This window comes from Pristis pectinata, chromosome 3 (assembly GCF_009764475.1).
Source record: "Pristis pectinata isolate sPriPec2 chromosome 3, sPriPec2.1.pri, whole genome shotgun sequence".
Lineage (NCBI taxonomy): Eukaryota > Metazoa > Chordata > Chondrichthyes > Rhinopristiformes > Pristidae > Pristis > Pristis pectinata.
Genome location: NC_067407.1, coordinates 43,988,223 through 44,010,672, shown reverse-complemented (window position 1 = coordinate 44,010,672; position 22,450 = coordinate 43,988,223). Strand labels below are relative to the sequence as shown.

Below are 22,450 nucleotides of genomic sequence, written 5' to 3'. Positions count from 1 at the left end.
GGGGGGGAGGGAGAGAAGGGGGGGGAGGGAGAGAAGGGGGGGGAGGGAGAGAAGGGGGGGGAGGGAGAGAAGGGGGGGGGAGGGAGAGAAGGGGGGGGAGGGAGAGAAGGGGGGGGGGGGGAGAAGGGGGGGGAGGGAGAGAAGGGGGGGGAGGGAGAGAAGGGGGGGGGAGGGGAGAGGGGGGGGAGGGAGAGAAGGGGGGGGAGGGAGAGAAGGGGGGGGAGGGAGAGAAGGGGGGGGAGGGAGAGAAGGGGGGGAGGGAGAGAAGGGGGGGGAGGGAGAGAAGGGGGGGGAGGGAGAGAAGGGGGGGGAGGGAGAGAAGGGGGGGGAGGGAGAAGGGGGGGAGGAGAGAAGGGGGGAGGGAGAGAAGGGGGGGGAGGGAGAGAAGGGGGGGGAGGGAGAGAAGGGGGGGAGGGAGAGAAGGGGGGGGAGGGAGAGAAGGGGGGGGAGGGAGAGAAGGGGGGGAGGGAGAGAAGGGGGGGGAGGGAGAGAAGGGGGGGGAGGGAGAGAAGGGGGGGAGGGGAGAGAAGGGGGGGGAGGGAGAGAAGGGGGGGGAGGGAGAGAAGGGGGGGGAGGGAGAGAAGGGGGGGAGGGAGAGAAGGGGGGGGAGGGAGAGAAGGGGGGGGAGGAGAGAAGGGGGGGGAGGGAGAGAAGGGGGGGGAGGAGAGAAGGGGGGGGAGGGAGAGAAGGGGGGGAGGGAGAGAAGGGGGGGGAGGGAGAGAAGGGGGGGGAGGGAGAGAAGGGGGGGGAGGGAGAGAAGGGGGGGGAGGGAGAGAAGGCGGAGGGAGGGAGAGAAGGTGGGGAGGGAGAGGAATGGGGGGGAGGGAGAGAAGGGGGGGGAGGGAGAGAAGGGGGGGGAGGGACGAGAAGGGGGGGGAGGGATGAGAAGGGGGGGGAGGGATGAGAAGGGGGGGGAGGGAGAGAAGGGGGGGGGAGGGAGAGAAGGGGGGGGAGGGAGAGAAGGGGGGGGAGGGAGAGAGGGGGGGAGGGATGAGAAGCGGGGGGAGGGGAGAGAGGGGGGGGAGGGAGAGAAGGGGGGGGGAGGGAGAGAAGGGGGGGAGGGAGAGAAGGGGGGGGAGGGAGAGAAGGGGGGGGAGGGAGCGAAGGGGGGGGAGGGAGAGAAGGGGGGGGGAGGAGAGAAGGGGGGGGAGGGAGAGAAGGGGGGGGGAGGGAGAGAAGGGGGGGGAGGGAGAGAAGGGGGGGAGGGAGGAGGGGCGGAGAGGGAGAGAGGGGGGGGAGGGAGAGAAGGGGGGGGAGGGAGAGAAGGGGGGGGAGGGAGAGAAGGGGGGGGAGGGAGAGAAGGGGGGGGAGGGAGAGAAGGGGGGGGAGGGAGAGAAGGGGGGGGAGGGAGAGAAGGGGGGGGAGGGAGAGAAGGGGGGGGAGGGAGAGAAGGGGGGGGAGGAGAGAAGGGGGGGGAGGGAGAGAAGGGGGGGGAGGGAGAGAAGGGGGGGGGAGGGGAGAGAAGGGGGGGAGGGAGAGAAGGGGGGGGAGGGAGAGAAGGGGGGGGAGGGAGGAAGGGGGGGGAGGGAGAGAAGGGGGGGGAGGGAGAGAAGGGGGGGAGGGAGCGAAGGGGGGGGAGGGAGAGAAGGGGGGGGAGGGAGAGAAGGGGGGGGAGGGAGAGAAGGGGGGGAGGGAGAGAAGGGGGGGAGGGAGAGAAGGGGGGGGAGGGAGAGAAGGGGGGGAGGGAGAGAAGGGGGGGGAGGGAGAGAAGGGGGGGGAGGGAGAGAAGGGGGGGCGGGAGAGAAGGGGGGGGAGGGAGAGAAGGGGGGGGAGGGAGAGAAGGGGGGGGAGGGAGAGAAGGGGGGGGAGGGAGAGAAGGGGGGGGAGGGAGAGAAGGGGGGGAGGGAGAGAAGGGGGGGAGGGAGAGAAGGGGGGGGAGGGAGAGAAGGGGGGGGAGGGAGAGAAGGGGGGGGAGGAGAGAAGGGGGGGGAGGGAGAGAAGGGGGGGGAGGGAGAGAAGGGGGGGGAGGGAGAGAAGGGGGGGGAGGGAGAGAAGGGGGGGGAGGGAGAGAAGGGGGGGAGGGAGAGAAGGGGGGGGAGGGAGAGAAGGGGGGGGAGGAGAGAAGGGGGGGTGAGGGAGAGAAGGGGGGGGAGGGAGAGAAGGGGGGGGAGGGAGAGAAGGGGGGGGAGGGAGAGAAGGGGGGGAGGGAGAGAAGGGGGGGAGGGAGAGAAGGGGGGGAGGGAGAGAAGGGGGGGAGGGAGAGAAGGGGGGGAGGGAGAGAAGGGGGGAGGGAGAGAAGGGGGGAGGGAGAGAAGGGGGGAGGGAGAGAAGGGGGGAGGGAGAGAGGGGGGGAGGGAGAGAGGGGGGGAGGGAGAGAGGGGGGGAGGGAGAGAGGGGGGGGAGGGAGAGAGGGGGGGAGGGAGAGAGGGGGGGAGGGAGAGAGGGGGGGGAGGGAGAGAGGGGGGGGAGGGAGAGAAGGGGGGGAGGGAGAGAAGGGGGGGAGGGAGAGAGGGGGGGAGGGAGAGAGGGGGGGAGGGAGAGAGGGGGGGGAGGGAGAGAGGGGGGGGAGGGAGAGAGGGGGGGAGGGAGAGAGGGGGGGAGAGAGAGAGGGGGGGAGAGAGAGAGGGGGGGAGAGAGAGAGGGAGATAACTTCTTTACAGAGGGTGGTGAGTACCTGGAATGAGCTGCCAGAGGAAGGTACAACTGCAACATTTAAGAAGCATTTGGACAGGTACATGGAGGGGAGGGGCTTGGAGGGTTACAGGCCGAACATGGGCAACTGGGACTAGCAGGGAGGACGCTGCGGTCAGCATGAACCAGTTGGGCCGAAGAGCCCAATTCCATGCAGTATTACTCTACGAGTCTAATCCCGGCATTGAGTACAAGAGTTGGGTTGTCGTGTTGCAGCTGTACAAAATGTTGGTCTGGTCACACTAGGAGTATTGTGTACAGTTCTGGTCACCACACTACAGGAAGGATGTCGTGGCATTAGAAAGGGTGCAAAGGCAATTCACCAGGATGTTGCCTGGGATGGAGGGTCTTACTTATCAGGAGAGATTGGATAAGCTGCATTTATTCTCACTAGAACATAAGAGGCTGAGGGGGTGACCTTATTAAGGTTTATAAAATTATGAGGGGCATAGATAGAGTAGATAGCCAGAGTCTTTTCTCCAGTTGGGGGATTCTAAAACTAAAGGGTACAGATTTAAGGTGAGAGGGAAGCAATTTAAAGCAGATCTGAGGTGTAAGCTTTTCATCACGGAGGGTGGTGGTTAAATGAAACGAGCTGCCAGAGGAAGTGATAGAGGCCAATACAATTACGATGTTAAAAAGGCATTTGGACAGGCACTTGGATAGGAAAGAAGAGATACAGGCCTTGTAGGGGCAAATGGGATTAGTGTGGATAGGCATCACAGTTGGCATTGATAAGGTGGACCAGAGGGCTCATTTCTGTGCTGTACAACCCTATGACTTTGTAAATTGTTAAAAAAAAGTAATAGAACTTGCAATGAGTAAAAAAAAACCCACAAGTCATTAATTGCAGGGGTTAGGTTCATTGGAACGTAACCAGTTGGTCTTAGATGGCAGGTTTTTGTGCTGTAGATCCTGTATAATCCAATGGCTGGCAGGATATTTAGAACAAAACTGCAACAGACTTTCTCTCAAATATTGTGTACATTTTGTATAAAGGATAAGCTGAGGTGGCAAAAGTGATTGGAAGTGCAGTCGCCTTGTGTGAACAGGACCAGCCTAAATCTTTAGTCATTCACTTCTGCACCTGAGTCCAAAGTGATTGCAAGAATTCCAAGTAGAAGGAGTTTGGATCACTTCAATCCAGTTTTTTTGTACTTCCAAGAAGGAAAGGGAATGTAACACCGAAAGTGACCAATATTTTTCACCATTTTCTAATGGTACTTGGGTAGTCCCAAACAGGAATAAAAAATCCTAAAAGGTATTCTACGGACTGTATGGTTAATACCGATGAATACTGCTGAGCAGAGTTGAAGGTGCATTACAATGCAGCTGACTATTTTAAATCTGTCAGCACCGAGTTCTTGAAATGTGAATTGTCCTATTCCCCAGTAAGAACAAGCACAGTATTATAAAACAAGTAACACAATTAGCAAATGGAAAATGTTTGCATTAGTAGTGATATACTGTACTTACTATTATGTGCTGGTATGGGTCTATTGAAGCCATTCTCAATTACAGGTTAACAGAATCCCAGTGTACTCTATAATGAATTCAAGTGAGAACGAGTGAAAAGAATCTGTTACTTGAAGTTTCCTCTTTATGGATGAATAAATTAAACGACCTTAAGCAAACATCTGTTTTCATTCCTGTAATACAGAATAAGCAACAATTAGTCCCCATTCAACAAATTACTAATTACCTGTCCTAAAATATACAAATACAATAGACAAACAGCGGTTAATAGAATGAAGTAACCCAGCCAATTACATTCACCCAGAAAGAACATGTAGTTCTCTCCATCATTCAGCTGCTCCTTACAATTCCAAGATTTTGTCTTCATCAAATCAGAAAGTGTTTGGTATGTTGCGCTCCCAGTGTGAAAATCCCTCAGACATTAATCTCAAATTTGCTTTTTTTTTTAAAAAAAGGTTCTTATCCCAAACCTCCCTCTCCCTCCAACACCCCTACCCACCAGCCCCATCATTCTACTGTACTATTACCTTGATGTAGTTTTGTTCTATTTTTCCATACAACTTATTTTCTCTTCTTTACTTCAAGTTGTCCATCGAATTGCTGATTTTAAAAAAGGACAAACTATTCGCAAAGTATTGTCTGATGCAATCACTGAAGACAAATGGATGGTAGTGACAATCTACTGAAACTTGATTATACTTTTTCAACTGAGGTCCAATTCAACTTTCACAATAATCTCAGGAGAATGAAAAAGCCAAACCAAATTCATTCCACATACATTAGCATTATAAGTTACAAATTTCCAACTTTTGTTCAACCACAAATATTCCAGGTACCAGTTGGACTATTCCTTCAAAAGAGCAATATAAACACAAATGCACAAAATGCGTGCATGCACGTGTACAGAACATGCATGGAACATGTCCACAAAACACATGCATACATAGTTAAGAAGCTTGCTCTTGCAGATTACTGTGCTTGGTCATTCACCAACACATTTATCGATATATCGTAGTTTCTCTGATGATCCCTTTGAGGAGGAGGCGGCAATTCCCAGTGCCTTACCAACACGTGCATTACGTATTAGCAAGTAGCCATACCTGGAGAATTGAGGATTGTAACTGGTCGTCTCAGCCATTAGTAAATCACCCACCCCAAAGAAGTAAAAGTCATGGTCCAGACAAGTCTCTAATATTAAAACCTGTGTCTACCTACTGAATGGCAATTATTCGATCCCAAGCAGCAGAGAATCACTTTCATCAGTAGTTAGCCTCACATCTCCAGATTTATCCATATGCATAGAATTATATAATATTTACAGCAGAGAAACAGATCATATAGCCCAATTGATCTGCACCAATGATTATGCTCCACCCAAGCCTCCTCCTGTCCTATTTTATCTAAACCAATCAGCAAATCCTTCTACTTCCTTCATCATCATGTGCTTACCCAGCTTCCCCTTAAATACATCTATACTATTTGCTTCAACTCAGCTTGTGGTAGTGAGTTCCACATTCTGAGTAAAGAATGTCTTCCTGAATGCCCATGTTGAAAAGCAAACATTTTATCATCCCTGATTTTGGTCTCCCTGATCCTCCAATTATTATCTATTCCATCTCTGCCTGAAGTATCAACTTTAATCAGAAATTTGACAAGCCAGAATTTTGACCTGAACATTAACACTATTGCAAAAATATTGTACCAGGACTAATCAGCAAACAAGCTGAGAAATGACTTTTTTCTTCCGAAGTGCATTCATTTCAACAAATGATTCATGCATTTGTCTGTATCTGCATTTTTAGAAGAATTCTGCATGAAGTAGTATTTATCACAGTTTGAATAGGTCATTAGACCCATCTCTTCAGATAAAGGATATCATTGTCATTTATCATAAAAGAGGAGAAAAAAAACTTTTAGAGAAAGGCACCCATTAGCTCGCTTCAGTAGGCCATAACCGAAAGAGAAATTCTGCACTGTACTTGGCTCTATTATTCGGATGAAATTTTACATCGAGCTCCTCTTTGCCATTTCAGTTGTTCAGATTCCCAATGCAAGAACCTTAAGCACTAGACTGCTATATCCCCTGAAGTTTACTAATTCCACTTCTGGCAAGATATGGCTGCACCATCTTTCAGCTTTAATGAAAACATGAAATAATTAACCGCTTGGAGTAATATGGCACTCATCTTTCCATTCAAACTATTCACTATTTTTTCTCCATATGATTTTGAGACATCAGAATTCTGCATTACCTCTCCCTTATTCTGCTAGTATTTTGATCAATTTTTAATTTAAAAAGCTATTTATTCCATTTTGAAATAATTACTTCTGATTATAGAGCAGGGGTAAGTTACTAGTTTATTTATTGTAGTTGCATTAGACAGTGCCATAGCAGTATGCATCTGGGATTAGTATTATGTTTGGAGTGCCAGATGTGGGGACCCTGGGAGACTACCAGCCTCCCTGAGGACTACATCTGCGCAAAGTGCATTGAGATGCGGCGCCTCAAGGATTGTGTTAGGGACCTGGAGCTGCAGCTCAATGACCTTTGGTTGATTTGGGAGAGTGAGGAGATAGACAGAAGCTATAAAGATCATGTAGAGTACCTGTGGCGGTCCCCCTAAAAAAAAAATCTGTATCTCATTTTAGATTCCGTTGGAGAGGATTACCTGACAGAGGAAAACTATGGCAAACAGGAGTCTGGCAACCTACCTGGTGCCGTGGTCCAGCGGGATAGAAGAAATGTAGTGGTCATTGGGATTCTATAGTGAGGGGAACAGATAAGAGATTCTGCGAACCTGACAACAGTACCCAGATGGTGTGTTGCCAGGGTACGGGATGTCTCGGACCAGGTCCAGAATATTCTGAGGGGAGAGGGTGATCAGCCAGAAGTCTTGGTACATGTAGGTACCAATGACATAGGTAGAAAAAGAGAGGAGGTCCTGAAGGAGGATTACAAGGAGCTAGGAAGAAGGTTGAGGAGCAGGACCTCCAGGGTAATAATCTCAGGATTACTACCTGTGCCACGTGCTAATGGAAGTAAGAATAGAAAGATCTGACAGATGAATGTGTGCCTGAGTGACTGGGGCAGGGGGCAGGGGGCAGTGCTTCAAATTCTTGGATCATTGGGACCTTTTTTGGGAGAGGTATGACCTATTCACAAAGGATGGGTTACACCTGAACTCCAAGGGGTCCAATATCCTGGCGGGCATGTTTAACATAGCTGTTGGGGAGGGTTTAAACTAATTTGGCAGGGGGAAGGAAACCAGGATATTAGGATAGAGGAAGAGGTATATGGGAGCAAGTCCAAGACAGTGTGCAGTGAAGATGGTACGAAGGACAGGCAGGTGAAAAGACAGGATCATTTGCTGAACAATAGAAATGCAGCAAAATCAGCAGCAGATACTGGTCTAAATGTACTATATTTAGACACACATAGCATTAGAAATAAGGTGGATGACCTAGTGGCACAGCTACAGATTAAAAAAATATGACATTGTGGCAATCATCGAGTCATGGCTTAAGGAAGTGGGAACTAAATGAGTGGGAAATAAATGTCCAGGGGTACACAGTGTATAGGAAAGATAGGCAGGTAGGCAGAGGGGGTGGTGTGGCCCTGATGGTTAGTAATGATATAAAATCAATAGAGAAAAGGATATAGGGTCAGAAGAAGTGGAATCCCTTATGGGTAGAGCTAAGAAATGGCAAGGGTAAAAGGACAATAATAGCAGTATATATAGGGCCCCCTAACAGCAGCCGGGATGGGACTATAAGTTACAGCTAGAAATAGAAAAGCGTGTCAGAGAGACAACGTCAAGATAATTATGGGGGATTTTAACATGAAGGTGGATTGGGAAAGCCAGGAAGGCAGTGGATCTCAGGAGAGCAAGTTTGTGGAAGTCTACGGGATGGCTTTTTGGAGCAACTTGATGAGCCCACCAGGGGATCAGCTGTTTTGGATTGGGTGCTGTGTAACGAACCGGAGGTGATTAGGGAACTAATGGTATAGGAACCTTTAGGAACTAGCAATCACAATACGATTGAGTTCAGTTTCGAATTTGAAAAGGAGAAGCTGATATCAGATGTGTCAATATTTCAGTGGAACAAATGAAATTACAGTGGCATGAGAGAGGAGTTGGCCCAAATTGATTGGAAAAGTAAGCTAGTTGGAGGGACGGCAGAGCAGAAATGGACGGAATTCCTACAAGAAATAAGGAAAACGCAGGATAGATATATTCAAGAAAAAGGTTATGAATGGAAAATTGCACAAGTGTGGATAACGAGAGAGGTGAAGGCTAAATAAAAGCAAAAGGGAGGGCACACAAGGAAGCAAAGATTAGCGGGAAAACAGAAGACTGGGAAACTCTTAAAAACTTACAAAAAGAAACTAAGAAGGTCATTAGGAAAGAAAAGATGAATTATGAAAGGAAGTTGGCAGATAACATTCAAAAAATACCAAGAGTTTTTTTAAATATATTAAGATTAAAAGAGAGACACGGGTTGATATAGGACCAATTGAAAACGGTTGCAGGAGAGATTATAATGGATAACAAAGAGATGGCAGAGGAACTAAATGAGTACTTTGCATCGGTCTTCACTGTGGAGGACACCAGCAATATTCCAGATAGTCGGGGTCTCAGGGGATAGAACTGAATTCAATTAAGATTACTAGAGAGAAGGTGCTCGGGAAGCTAAATGGAATAAAGACAGATAAGTCTCCCGGACCGGATGAGGTGCACCGCCGGGTTCTGAAGGAGGTGGCTTCAGAGATTGTGGAGGCATTGGTGATAATTTTCCAGGAATCAATAGACTCCGGCATGGTTCCAGAGGACTGGAAGGTTGCAAATGTAGTTCTGCTGTATAAGAAGGTGGGAGACAGCATAAAGGAAATTACAGACCTATTAGTCTGACATTGGTGGTGGGAAAGTTATTGGAATCGATCACGGATGAGGTTATGGAATACTTAGAGGTGCAAGGCAAGATAGGTCCAAGCCAGCACGGTTTCGTGAAGGGAAGATCCTGCCTGACCAAGCTATTGGAGTATTTTGAGGAAATCTCAGACAGGGTGGATAAGGGAGAGGCTATGGATGTTGTGTATTTAGACTTTCAAAAGGCCTTCGACAAATTGCGCACAAGAGCCTCATTAATAAGATGAGAGCTCGTGGAATTACAGGTAGGATATTAGAATGGGTGGAGCATTGACTGGTAGGCAGAACGCAAAGGGTGGGAAATAAAGGGATCCTGTTCTGGTTGGCTACCAGTTACTAGTGGTGTTCCGCAGGCGTCGGTGTTGGGGCCACTTCTTTTACTTTTGTACATTAATGACTTGGATTATGAGTAAATGGTTTTGTGGCTAAGTTTGTAGAGGACACCAAGATAGGTGGAGGAGTAGGGAGTACTGAAGAAATAGGAAGGTTGCAGAAAGACTTAGTTTAGGAGAATGGGCAAAGAAATGGCAGATGAGATTCAATGTTGAGAAATGTGCCGTTGTACACTTTGGGAAAAGAAATAAACAGGCAGATTATTATCTATATGGGGAGAAAATTCAAAGTACAAAGGGACTTGGGGTACTCATGCAGGATACCCTAAAGGTTAACCACCAGGTCAGATCGGCGGGAGAAAGAAAGCGAATGCTATGTTAGCATTCATTTTCAGTGGTATAAGGTATAAAAGTAAGGAAGTGTTGATGAGGCTCTATGGGGCACTGGTGAGGCCTCATTTGGAGTACTGTGCACAGTTTTGGGCCCTGTATCTTAGGAAGGATGTACTGATGTTGAAGAGGGTTCAGAAAAGATTTACAAGGATGATTCCCGGAATGAAAGGCTTACTTATGATGAGCATTTGTCGGCTCTTGATCTGTATTTCATTGGAGTACAGAAGAATGAGAGCACATCTCATAGAAATATTTAGAATGTTGAAAGGACTGGACAGGGTAGATATGGTTAAGCTGTTTCCCTGGTGGTGTGAGTCCAGGACTAGAGGGTACAATCTTAGAATTAGAGGGTACAGGTTTAAAACAGAAATGAGGAGAAATGTCTTTAGCAAGAGGGTAGTGAAATTATGGAATTCTTTGTCACATACAGCTGTGGAGGCCCAATCATTGGGGGCATTTAAGGATGAGATTGATAGGTATCTAATTAGTCAAGGTATCAAGGGATATGGGGATAAGGCCAGAAATTGGGGCGAGATAGGAATAGTATTAGTTTAGCTCATGAAGCAGACTTGATGGGCCGAATGGCCTACTTCTGCTCCTTTGTCTTGTGATTATTTTTCTCAGTGTTAGAAGCTTAAAGAGTAGGTCCACTGCAGTAAAAATCATATTACAAGCTATGCATGTTAAATTGTCTTGAGGTACTTTACGAAGTTGAAAATAAGAAGACTGGTAAGTCACTATCAGAAGGGGTAACTGGAAGCTCAATAAACACATATGCTTTACTGTGAGACTTACACAAGATGAGGAAGGTGGACAAGGTGGAAGAGGAGGTAAAACTGAAGGATGGCAATACAAAAACAGGTAGTCCAGGTCCAAGAGGGCAAAAGGTAATCACCTGGAAATCACTGGATTTAGAATGTGCAGTTGGTGGTAGGTTGTAACACAGGAGAAGGTTGCTGAAATAAGGAGGTCAAGTCCTGGAGAAGAGGTGAACATGAGATGAGAATTTTAAATAAGATATTGAAGGACTAAGCAATGGAGATTCCATGGAGCATAGTAGTTTGGGGAGACAGAATATGGGTAAACAGAACTTGCATGAACTGATATTTGCAATGAAGGAGGAGGATCTCCCAAAAGCTTCTAAGTGCAGTTGCTGCTGTAGTCTGTTACCAGTGTCGCTGAGATAAGCACCTTCTAATAAATACACCAATTTTTGAAGGGAAGCAATTTAAAAACTGGTGAAAGAACAAGGCAGTACAATCACATTGGACTGCCTCTGGCAAGGAGTTTTAAATGGCCACAAAGATCAACAGGACTCTGTTTGTGCTGAAAACGTCCCTTCTTCTTAAAATGTTTGAATCGTTCTTTGCATTGGGAAGTACCTTGCATGAATCGATATTCTTAGATCTCAGAGAGAAAGAAAAATCACTGCAATTTTTGTTGTCACTACTAAAATGAAAACCATACAAAACTATTCTTTCCCTCCCTGCTCCAATGATGCTCTCTCAGGAGATTCTAGATCAGGTGAAGGAAATAGTCTCTAAAGCCAGAATTATGGCAAGAGCTGCAAAAGATGACTTAGAACCCCAAAATATTTATCAGGTAATGCAGTTATCCCTGCCCTTTTACCAGCTATACCCTAACCACCCCTGCTCACAGGGCTCATTCTGGAGAAACAAAGAGCCACATAGGAACCCACAGTAACAGACCATTCAGCTCATATGATTTATGCTGGTGTTTGTGCTTTACACTAGCCTCCTCCCTCCCCCTACAACTAAACACCGTCATCATTCCTTACTGCTAAAGCAAAGGAAATGGAGGTTGGAAATGAAAACAAATACTTGAAACTATTAAGTGTGTCATGCAGTATCAAGGGAATTGCAACCAGAATGTTTCCGGCCGATGCAAGGTCATTGGCCTAGTCTCCCTCCCCAGAACCACCACACATTGTTTCTCCATGCCTGCACTTATCTGCTGGAGGTGAAGGGCCAATCTCTCTGGTCCTTCATTACCCTGGAGTTCCATTGCATGCACTGGACAGCAACTGACCTCCAGGAGGCAGAGTGAGAACCCCCATGACAGCATCAGATGGCCAGCAAAATTGAGGCCGGGCCTTTACCAGCTACAAAAGTTGTCAATGATTTCAATATTTTTAATAAAAAGTTCCTGACATTAGTAGACATCAAATATCAGATAACTCAAAGAAACAAATTTAAAGACATAGTTTGACTTGACAAACAGCTAAATTCATGAAAGACTAATAAATAAATAATTAATATGAAGCAATTTTAAATAAGTAACTCCTCCCCTTTCACCTCCTAATTCTTTTACCCAATTATCCCAACTGATATCAATAACATCTCAGAGAGGATTTCCCAGTGTAGTGAAAGGGAATTGTACAGTCATAGTGCAATACAGCAACAAAACAGGCCCTTCAGCCCAACTGTCCATGACAACCAAGATGCCTATGTAAGCTAGTCCCGTTTCTCCCACATTGGCCCACATCCCTCTAAACCTTTCCTATCCATGTACCTGTCCAAGTGTCATTTAAATGTTGTTATTTTACCTGCCTCAACAACTTCTTGCATGCATATACCCATCTCCTGCATGAAGAAGTTTGCCCCTCAGGTCCCTTTTAAATCTTTCCCTCTCACCTTATAGCTATGCTCTTGAGTGATTCTCTTTTCCCTGGGAAAAAGACCATGTGTATTCACTCTATCTATGCCCCCTCATGATTTTATACACCTCTCTTTGGTCAAATAAGGTCTATAAGGAATCTTAGCAAGATTGTAATCTCCAGCAGTGATAGGTTTGACCTTGCAAATTCATCAGCAAGTCCCCAAAAGATGTTCAAAGATTTCAATGACTCAGCATTTTCTCTCTTCACAGATACACATCCAATGAGTCTTCTTTTTATTGGCATTCAATTTACGTATTCCACCGGCCAACAGGTTTCCATATTCTCACTGCTCTCTGGACAGAGACATTTCTCCCAAATTCCCTGGTGGATTTGTTCACCTTTATGCTCCTGGCTCTGTTATCCCCCAAAAATAGAAATATCTCCACTTCATGGCACTTAATATTTTACTTTCTATTGTGAAGGGATGGAGTAAAGAGATTTAGACTCCAAATCATACATTTTACTTCAATTTCATTGTGTTTCATTCCATATTCGTTCTGATGAAGGGTCTTCGTCCTGAAACGTTAACCTGTTTCTATTTCCACTGATACTCCCTGAACCTCCAGTAATTTCTGGTTTCGTTTCGTTTCATTCAACTTCCTGTGTCCCGGGAAAACTTTCACTGAATGTAGAATTTAACTTGTTCACTCGTTCTTGATAAGAAACTAAAATATTTACACGATGGGGAGGGTACAAATCTCTTGAATCACCCTTCCCTTGGTCCCGGAGCTTGTTTTCAATCCAACATTCCCAACATACCCGGCGCAGCGGAGGTGCGGACTCCGGAGCGCGGGAGAATGGCTTCGTGGCACAGGAAGAGGGCAGAGATCCCCGCTCGGAAAAGCATAGTTCCGTACCCAGGCTCCTGTGGCGGCCGTCCCTGTCCCTCAGGAGGTCTGGGGGGAACTGACAAACGGGTTCAACCATATCACTTCCAGAAACAGACTCCTTCCATTCCTTCCTTCCCCTCTGAGGGGAAGGCTCTGCAAACTCCGAAACTCTGCAACTTCTCACCCTTGCCCCACACCCGACCCCGATAAGCTCCAAAGCCCGCCAACCGTACAGGTCCCCGAGAAAGCAGCCAGGCTTAACGTTACCTCACACCCGGCTGTTTTTTTTTCCAAATGCCTCTCCCCTCTTCGTGGCGGCTCTTTCGAAGCGTTTAAATGGAAAAAAAAGGCAAAAAATAGAGAAGATGAGAAACGACGGCGGATATTACACACCCACCGGTGGGCGGTGCTTCCACTACGAGCAGGGCTGTGGGCAACCCACAGACTTACACACAGTGAGTCTCCCCTGCTCTTTTACCCCTCCACACCCCTACGCTTGGGTTCAGCTCTCGTTGCCTTTTTTCGTTTGCTTTTTGCTTCAGAGGGGAGGTATGTCTCATTCTTATTCACACTCGCCCTTCGAGGAACACAGGAGTATTTGGTATATCTACTATCTCACTTAATATTTTGTTTCATCGATTCGCTTTACAAGTTTAAAGACGTGTTGATTGTTCCGGGAAGATGTAAATATTTTGCTGCCACGCTATTTTTGTTTACAACATCACATGTAGAAGTCTTTGTTCTGTCTATGTATACCTTGTGCAGATCCTATGAGGAAAAAAACAAGGAGAGTTTCACGAGGGCAGTCACACACAAAATGCAGGAGGAACTCAGCAGGTCAGGCAGCATCCATGGAGGGAAATGAACAGTCGACGTTTCAGGTCAAGACTCTTCGTCAGGGCTGGAAAGGAAGAGGGCAGAAGCCAGAATAAGAGGGTGGGGGGAGGGGGAGGAGCACAGACTGGCAGGTGAGAGGAGAAAGGTAGGTGGGGGAGGGGGGAGATGTAAGAAGCTGAGAGGTGATAGGTAGAAGAGACAAAGGGCTGAAGAAGGAGTCCGGTCGGAGAGGGCAGTAGACCATTGGGAAAAAGGGAAGGAGGTGGGGAATAGATGGGCAGGTCATTAGGGCAGGGGGAGGGGAAAGAGAAGGAGTGGGGGGCCACAGGAATGAGGGAACACAAAGGGGGGGAGAGGGGAGGGGTTACGGGAAGTTAGAGAAATCAATGTTGAGGCCGTCAGGTTGGAGACTACCAAGGCGGAATATGAGGTGTTGTTCCTCCAACCTGCATCTGGCCTCAAAGTGGTAGTAGAGGAGGCTGAGGATAGATATATGGGAGTGGGAAGTGGAATTGAAGTGGATGGCCACCGGGAGATCCTTGATTTTGCGGTGGATGGAGCAAAGGTGCTCGATGAAGTGGTCACCCAATCTGCGCCGGGTCTCACTAATGTAGAGGAGGCCGCACTGGGAGCACTGGATGCAATAAATGACACCCTCGGATTCACTGCCTCACCTGGAAGGACTGTCTAGTGCCCTGAATGGTGGTGAGGTAGGAGGTGTAGGGACAGGTGTAGCACTTTGCCCGGTTGCAGGGATAAGTCTTGACCTGAAACATCGACTGTTTATTTCCCTCCATAGATACTGCCCGACCTGCTGAGTTCCTCCAGCATTTTGTGTGTGTTGCTCCAGATTCCAGCATCTGCAGAATCTCTTGTGTCTTGATGAGGACAGTGTGTTTGATGCAGTCTTCCTGGGTTTTACCAAGGATTTTGCCAGGTCCTGTGAGATGGGTCGTAAAATTAAAAGTTTGGAGGATCCAAGGAAGAATGACCAATTGAATCCAAAATTGGCTTAGTGGCAGGAAGCAATGAGTGATCGCCAGTCAATATTTCTATGACTGCAATATTCATACATTCATGCAGCATAGAAACAAATCCTTTGGCCCACCATGTCCATGCCGACCATCTAAACTAACCCCATGTACCAGCACTTGGTTGTCGGGGCTCAGTACTCAGCCCCTTACTTTTTGTTATATTACTGTAATGATTTAGACCTAAATGCAGAGGGCATGATAAAAAAAATTGCAAATGATACAGAAAATGGCCATGTATTTCAGAGTGAGGACAAACGCTTTATATTTTGGTCAATTGTGCAGAAAAGTGGCAAATGGAATTCATTCCCAAGAATTGTGATTGATGTATCTTATGAAGGGACTAATGTACATTAAATTGTATTTAAGAAATATTTATCGAACCGTTATTGAGTTGTGTAGAGGAACAAAGAGACCTTGGAATGTATATTCATAGATCCTTAAAAATAACATGTTGCGCCTGTAAAGTGATTAAATATACATTTGGGATCCTTTTGTTTATTACCCCCAAAGCATAAAATGTAAGAGCATGGACTTGTGTGAGAATTGTATTCTATGTAGTTAGGCCACAATTTGAGTATTGTGCAGCTCTGGTCACCATATTACCAGAAAGCTGTGATGCATGAGAGAATGAGAGGAGACTTTGAAAATGTTGTCAGGATAAGAAAATTGTAGCTATGAGGAAAAATTAGAAATATTAAGGCTATTTCTTTTAAAGCATTGGAGGCTGAGGGTAGACTTATCTGAAATGGAGAAAATTATGTGGGGGCTAGGCAGAGTAAATAAAAAGGAATAATTCACAAAGTTAGGTCAAAACCCAGTGCGCATGGGTCTAAAAAGGGAAGTATTAGAGGGGAGAAGAGGAAAGTTGTTTCCACCTGGAAAGTGGTTGGATTCTGGACCTCACTGCCCAAAAGGCAAAAACCCTAAGCATTTAAAAAAAACACTTGAATGTGTACATGAAGAGCTGTGACCTGCAGGACGATGGACTTAGTGCAGCAGGTTGGGATTGCGATCAATGTAATTGGTACTAAACACCAAAGTACACCATGAATGAAACAGAATACGAAATTCATAAAACTAATGATGACCAAATAAGGCCGCAGAAAGAGTCTTATTTGGCAGTGAGTTGCTGATCTTTATAGTGTCTTGCTTGTAACACTATTTTTTTAAGTGATGGCATAAGGTGGCATGGTTGTATTCTCTGTAATGCAGTCTCACAGAATTTCAATTCAACATGTTGGCAAGCTTGCTAGAGTACATGCTGTGTATCACATTTTCACAAGACCTCTTCTGTGCATTCCTGTTGACACACCTATGTAATCATTCTTCATGCGATACACCCAGGGTGAAACTAACACCTGTGTGCAGAAGACAAAGCTGAAACTTTTTTGCTCCTATCTTCACCCAAAATGATCCATCCCAGCCCCCTCTTAAGATTACCACCCACAGAGAGGCCAGTCATCAGCTAGTTAATTCACTCTGTAATATCAAGAAATGACTGTGTGCACTAGATATAGCAAAGGCTAAAAGCCCCCAAATCAACCCAGATATATGCTTAGTAGAGCTGCTTCCTCACAGCTCCAGTGACCTGGGTTGATCATGAACTCTGGTGATGTCTATGTGGAATTTTCACATGCTCCCTGTGACCAACAGCAATGTACATGGCTTAGTTCTATTTTTTGTTCCGAAGTACAAAAGTATTTCACACAACCACCTGGTGGTGCTCTACAGACATGCCCATGTTTCGTATACGTAATACTTGTGGGACCTCAAAATGTAGCCTTAGTCAGCAAAAATCCTTGCACCAGAGTAGATATGTGTAGGGAAAATTGAAACCTACTCCCATTTCTCTAGTTGCTGACCCTCTTTCTCTCACAGGTACATGTGTTCCTAAAGTTCTTCATAGTCTGTACTCCAGTAAACCTTCAAACTTGGCAATATGGAAGACCCCTAAAAATATTTTTAACATTAGGAACACAAAAAGGAAGAGAAGAAGAGAAAGGGTACAGGGAGTGGGTGAAGCAAAGAAAGTGAGGGGAAGGAATTGGGCTAAATGTGGAAGTGCAGCAAAGGGCTAACCAACTTCAGTCACCCAAATTAGACCCTCTGATTGAAGTGGTGAGGCAAAAGTTATGTGCCACAGGAAATTTTGATTAATGTAAGTCTGCCTTAGGCGAGAAGTTTGAAAGACACAGCATGGATCACAGGCTTCTGCAGTATTGACAAACTAACATTTTGGTACAAGCATTATGTCAGTTTTCTCGTTGATGATTTGAGCCCTAAACTTTTGTCAGTCCCATTTCCTGGCCGCATAGAACCACAGTTCATGCTCACAGTAGCTCTTATGAGCCTGGACATTTCCTTTATCTGAGTACCTAGTACACTTTGAAATGTCTTAGATCTTTTATGTCTTACAATACATTACAATTTAATTATATAAATGAAAAGTTTTGGAAATACTCAGTTGGTATGGAGAGAGCAACATTTATGTCAATGACCTGTCATCAGAACTGAGAAAACTTAAAAATCAAACAAGTTTCAAGTTTTAGAGAAGGGGGCAGGTGGAGGCAACAAAGGGAATATTTGTCATAAGCTGCAGACCTAGAGAAACTGAATGATGCACATGATGGTGGTGCTGGCTGAGAGAGTGTGCAGAAGGCAGTTCATTGTAAATGATCTGTCTGGAAGAGATGTAAATGGAAGGAGATCAATGAAAACAGAGGAAAAGAAAAAAATAATTTAAAATGCTGGATTTGTAAAATACACACTGAAGAATGAAAACACTGCAGATTCTGTTTATCTGAAGTAAGGAGTTTGCACGTTCTCCCTGTGTCTGTATGGGTTTCCTCCGAGTGCTCTGGTTACTTCCCACTTTCCAAAAGACGTGCGGGTTAGGAAGTTGTGGGCATGCTATGTTGGCGTCGGAAGCGACACCTGTGGGCTGTCCCCAGAACATTCTATGCAAAAGATGCATTTCGCTGTGTGTTTCGATGCACATGTGACTAATACAGATATCTTAAAAGATGGAAAATGCTGGAAATACTCAGGAGGTTAGGAAACATCCGTGGAGACCACTAATAATTAACAATATTTAATGGCTTCAAACTACTTTGGAGCAGACAGCAATTATTCACTAGATTACAAAAATTATGTCACTCTTTCAATGTACTGCTGGACCTTTAAAATACTAACCATCATAATGATATTTACAATAACATACTGCCCTTTTCCTGTGTTGCAGATGTTATTCAGTACAGTTCAAAGTCTTATCACAATTTAATTTTGTATGTCTATGTGTGTGTGTGGGACCAAGTACACATAAATTAACAATCTTACTGAGCCTTGGAAAGTTGGAAAGATTGAACTCAGCAAAGTATTGGTATCAGTGTTGACCCAGGAACTGCATCATTCCAAGATAAGGAGGGTGGAAATTGTAACGGATTTGGGTCTGATGTTTGCTTATTCAGTGAAAATTTCCATTCAGTGCAAAAATACACAAAAAAGTTAATCAAAATATCAGTTTAGAATACATTCCAAATGGGCTGGAATCCATTTGAAAACAATGGTTCTGACCTTATCCATATGCAGATTACTGTGACTCTTTTAGAATATTGTGTGAAATTTTGGCCTGCACTGTTTAGTGCATTTTAATTCTTCTGGAGTTTAGGGCCAGTTAATCTGCCAGATATTGGGACTTGAGGGTGAAAAATGAAAGAAAGCACCAGAATAGATATGTAGGGAGAAAACTGGAAACTGTTCCCATTTCTCCAGTTGCTGACCTAGATTCTTTCATGGGCACATATGTGTTCCTAAAGTTCTCCACAGGCTGTACACCAGTAAACCTTCAAACATAAAGTCATAGAGTACTATAGCACGGAAACGGGCCTTTTGGCCCAACTCGTCCATGCCGACCAAGGTGCCCACCATTTGCCTGTATTTGTCCCGTATCCTTCTAAACCTTTCCTAAACTTGGCATTAGGGAAGCTGGCAAGGTCAGAGTTCTGATCTTTGGTGTGTTGGCATCCAGTAGGAATTCATCACTAATCACCACAATCCCTCCAACTGCTTCTGGTAGCGAGTCGTAAGGCAGGAGTAGATAACAAAAAGGAGAGAAATGCTAGATGACCAGAGAGAAAAAGATCAAGTGGAGATGATCCACTGCAAGACTGGAATGGTGAATTATTTCAGGTTGTTGAGCTTGCTGATGAGTTCATAAGGCTGTATCGTGTGAAGATGAAAGATGTGCTGTTTCTTTTGTCAATGTTGAGTTTTATTGAAACAGCATTGGAGGCCAGAGGCTGAGAGATGGGAGTGGGAGTGGAATGGAAAATTAAAGTAACAGGCAACTGGAAGCTTAGGGTTGTGAGGAGTCCACGTCATGGGCATTACATCTTCCTGTCAGCACGTTGTAAGACAGGCCTCTTTCTTTCCTCTCCTGGTATTTCATTCATCTCCTCCTATTCACATTTCCTTCAGACGCACCTTTTCCACCCACTTTCAGTCGGCCACACCTCATGTATTACTCATCGTTTCCTGGTCTCCACCCTATCACAGACCTTCCCTTTTGTTCTCTTTGTCTCTGCCACCTTTCCCTGCAAATTTAAACATATTCCTTTTCCAGTCTTACCCAGATCCATTGAAAGGTCATCAACCTGACACATTCACTCTGTTTCCATCACTAGCTTGTTGAGTATTTCCAGCTTTCTCTGTATTTTGTGTTTCATTTTTGAAACCTTAACCAATTTATAGCCTTTCAAATAAATTCTAAAAAAATAAGTCATCGCTGCGTCTTTATAAAAATTTACTTCTGTGGTTTCTGAGGAGTGGATAGGGAGCTTGGCACTCAGGCATAAAGTACAGGTAGTTCTGCTCTAACACATGTTTCCATTAACGCAAATTGGTTATATGTGATTGATGGGTTGTGTCACAGTTCTCCTGTGCCCTGTTTTTCTCTTTTTAGCGTTGGTGGACCTGCTAAGAATAAAATTTTCTTTTCTTTTGTTTCTTTTTATTTTGTCGTCCTTTTGTTTTTCAACTTCCACCACATTCCTTGCTCTTTTCATTCCTTTCATCACCTCAGTATTTCTTTATCTTACTTATTATAATATGAAAAGGTCATTTGGCCAATGGGGTCCTACTGACTCCCATTACCCCTCCCCTTCCCATTTTCCTATAACCATATTCTCTCCTACCTGCTCATCAACTCCCCTTTAATTCTCTTAGCACTTAACCACACTGAAAGGTCTTTTACAGGAGCCGATTAATCTATCTCCAAAGTTTTGGGATGTGGGAAGAAACTGGAGAAACCCCACGCGGTCTCAGCGCGAATGTGCAAAGTCCGCACAGAGAGCACCCAAAGTCAGGTTGGAACCCGAGTCCCTGGAGTGGTGAGGCAGCAGCACTAACTGCTGCACCACCGTGCCAGTAAAGATTGTTGACTCAAAGCATTAGCTCCCTTTCTTTCTCCACAGATGCCTGGCCTGCTGAGAATCTCTAGCACTTTCTGTTTGTACATCAGGGTTCCAGCGCCACAAGGTATCGTTTATTACTAATTAATGGTTACTGAGAATCTTGTAATACGTAACGGATCGTAGAGTGTTTAGTAGTTGAGTCTTATAGAACATAGAACAATACAGCACAATACAGGCCCTTCGGCCCACAATGTTGTGCCGACCTTTAAACCTCGCCTAAGACTATCTAACCCCTTCCTCCCACATATCCCTCTATTTTAAATTCCTCCATATGCTTATCTAGTAATCTCTTGAATTTGACCAACATATCTGCCTCCACCACCGCCCCAGGCAGCGTATTCCATGCCCCAATCACTCTCTGGGTAAAAAAACCTTCCTCTGATATCTCCCTCGAACTTCCCACCCATTACTTTAAAGCCATGCCCTCTTGTATTGAGCACTGGTGCCCTGGGAAAGAGCGCTGGCTGTCTATCTATACCTCTTGATATTTTGTACACCTCTATCATGTCTTTCTCATCTTCCTTCCCTCCAAAGAGTAAAGCCCTAGCTCCCTTAGTCTCTCCTCTGGACGTAGACTGTTTTATGACTGAGAGTGAAAGAAGTCTTTGAATGAAGGTATTGGCTCTCACTGAAAAGCTTTCTGTATTCAGATTGGGGCTTTGGAGATCTCTTCCAAAGTTACGTTGTATTCTACATAACCACGAGATGGCAATATTTCTTCAAATCCTCAGTGGCCATCTGCAGTCTTCAGAGCTTTGGTAGAAACTGTGTTAATATATAACATATGACTTTAAAAAAAACTTGCTTCCTATTGTTTCTTAAACCAGTACAGAACTTTTGCCCCTTCAACTCTTCGTAGTTTGTTTGATCATGGAGAGGGTGCATTAGACTGGGAGAAGAGGCTTAGCGGTTTAAATCAATCAGTTCTGATATACTTTCACTGGTAATAATGTTGTTTAAAAGTTATCACCTCGTACTTGTAACTCAAATCGTTTATATAAACTATCTTTAAAAAAAACCTTAATCTTGTCGGACATCAGATGAAAACTTTAATACACATGATTAGTTTATGGGGGGGGGGTTGCATCTGACTTATTGTAAACTACTCTCTCCTTAATAAAAAATGTTGCTTATGTTTCTGAAGTTGATGGGAACACGCAGTGGATTGGCCCCGTTAACGTCACTAATAACTAAAAACTGAAATTCCTGAAAATGTGTAACTACTTGCCTCTTCCTTATCCACGAGAGTTGGATTAAAATTGATGTGAATGAGCTGAAGTGGGAATTTTAACTTTAATTTGGTTCCGAGGAATTAAGTCCTACCCTATATACGTACAAGGAATTGTTTGGCACCTAGGTTACGGGCAAAATTCGAGAAAAGCTATCCAGGAGTTCAGCAGAAGATACGTTCCTTATTCAAGGATATTTGTCTGCACTGAGTGAGGACTGGCAGAGATAGACGAGATAATTAGTAATACTTGCGCTATGTCTGACATTAACAACGGAATCTGAAACCAAAAAATATTGGAACAAAGTTCTTGGGAAGTTACAAGGTTTTGTAAAAGAGATTTTAAAAATGTGATAGGCCCCTTTCCTATTATACATTATAAATTGCTGACCCATTAAGGCATTAGAACTCGCCCAGACTGGAAAAAGCAGTCCTGGCCTGACATTGTGCTTTGTCTGCTAGTGTGTCCAGCAGATGATCAATCAATTTTTACATGAGCTAACTACCATTCTGAATGTGCTTATTCTTCTTATGTAGTTTACTTGGGAGTTGAGTTTAAGAAGCTCTGGTCATAGGCTTCTTGTGGAACACGTAAAGTTACTTGGCAGCA

General features: G+C 45.2%; 1 protein-coding gene across 2 annotated transcripts in view; it reads right to left on the bottom strand.

Annotated features, from left to right (window-relative positions):
* The window catches only part of pla2g4ab (phospholipase A2, group IVAb (cytosolic, calcium-dependent)), a 114,571-nt gene extending 100,868 nt beyond the window's left edge, over nt 1–13,703 (bottom strand). For both annotated transcript variants that reach the window (XM_052012191.1, XM_052012192.1), the window contains exons 1-2: nt 13,538–13,703; nt 4,108–4,280 (exon numbers count right to left, since the gene is read on the bottom strand). In XM_052012191.1, the coding sequence (XP_051868151.1) occupies nt 4,108–4,140 (33 nt within the window). In that variant the 5' untranslated portion in view covers nt 4,141–4,280; nt 13,538–13,703. The remainder of the gene's footprint in view (nt 1–4,107; nt 4,281–13,537) is intronic.
* Nucleotides 13,704–22,450: the final 8,747 nt, after the last annotated feature.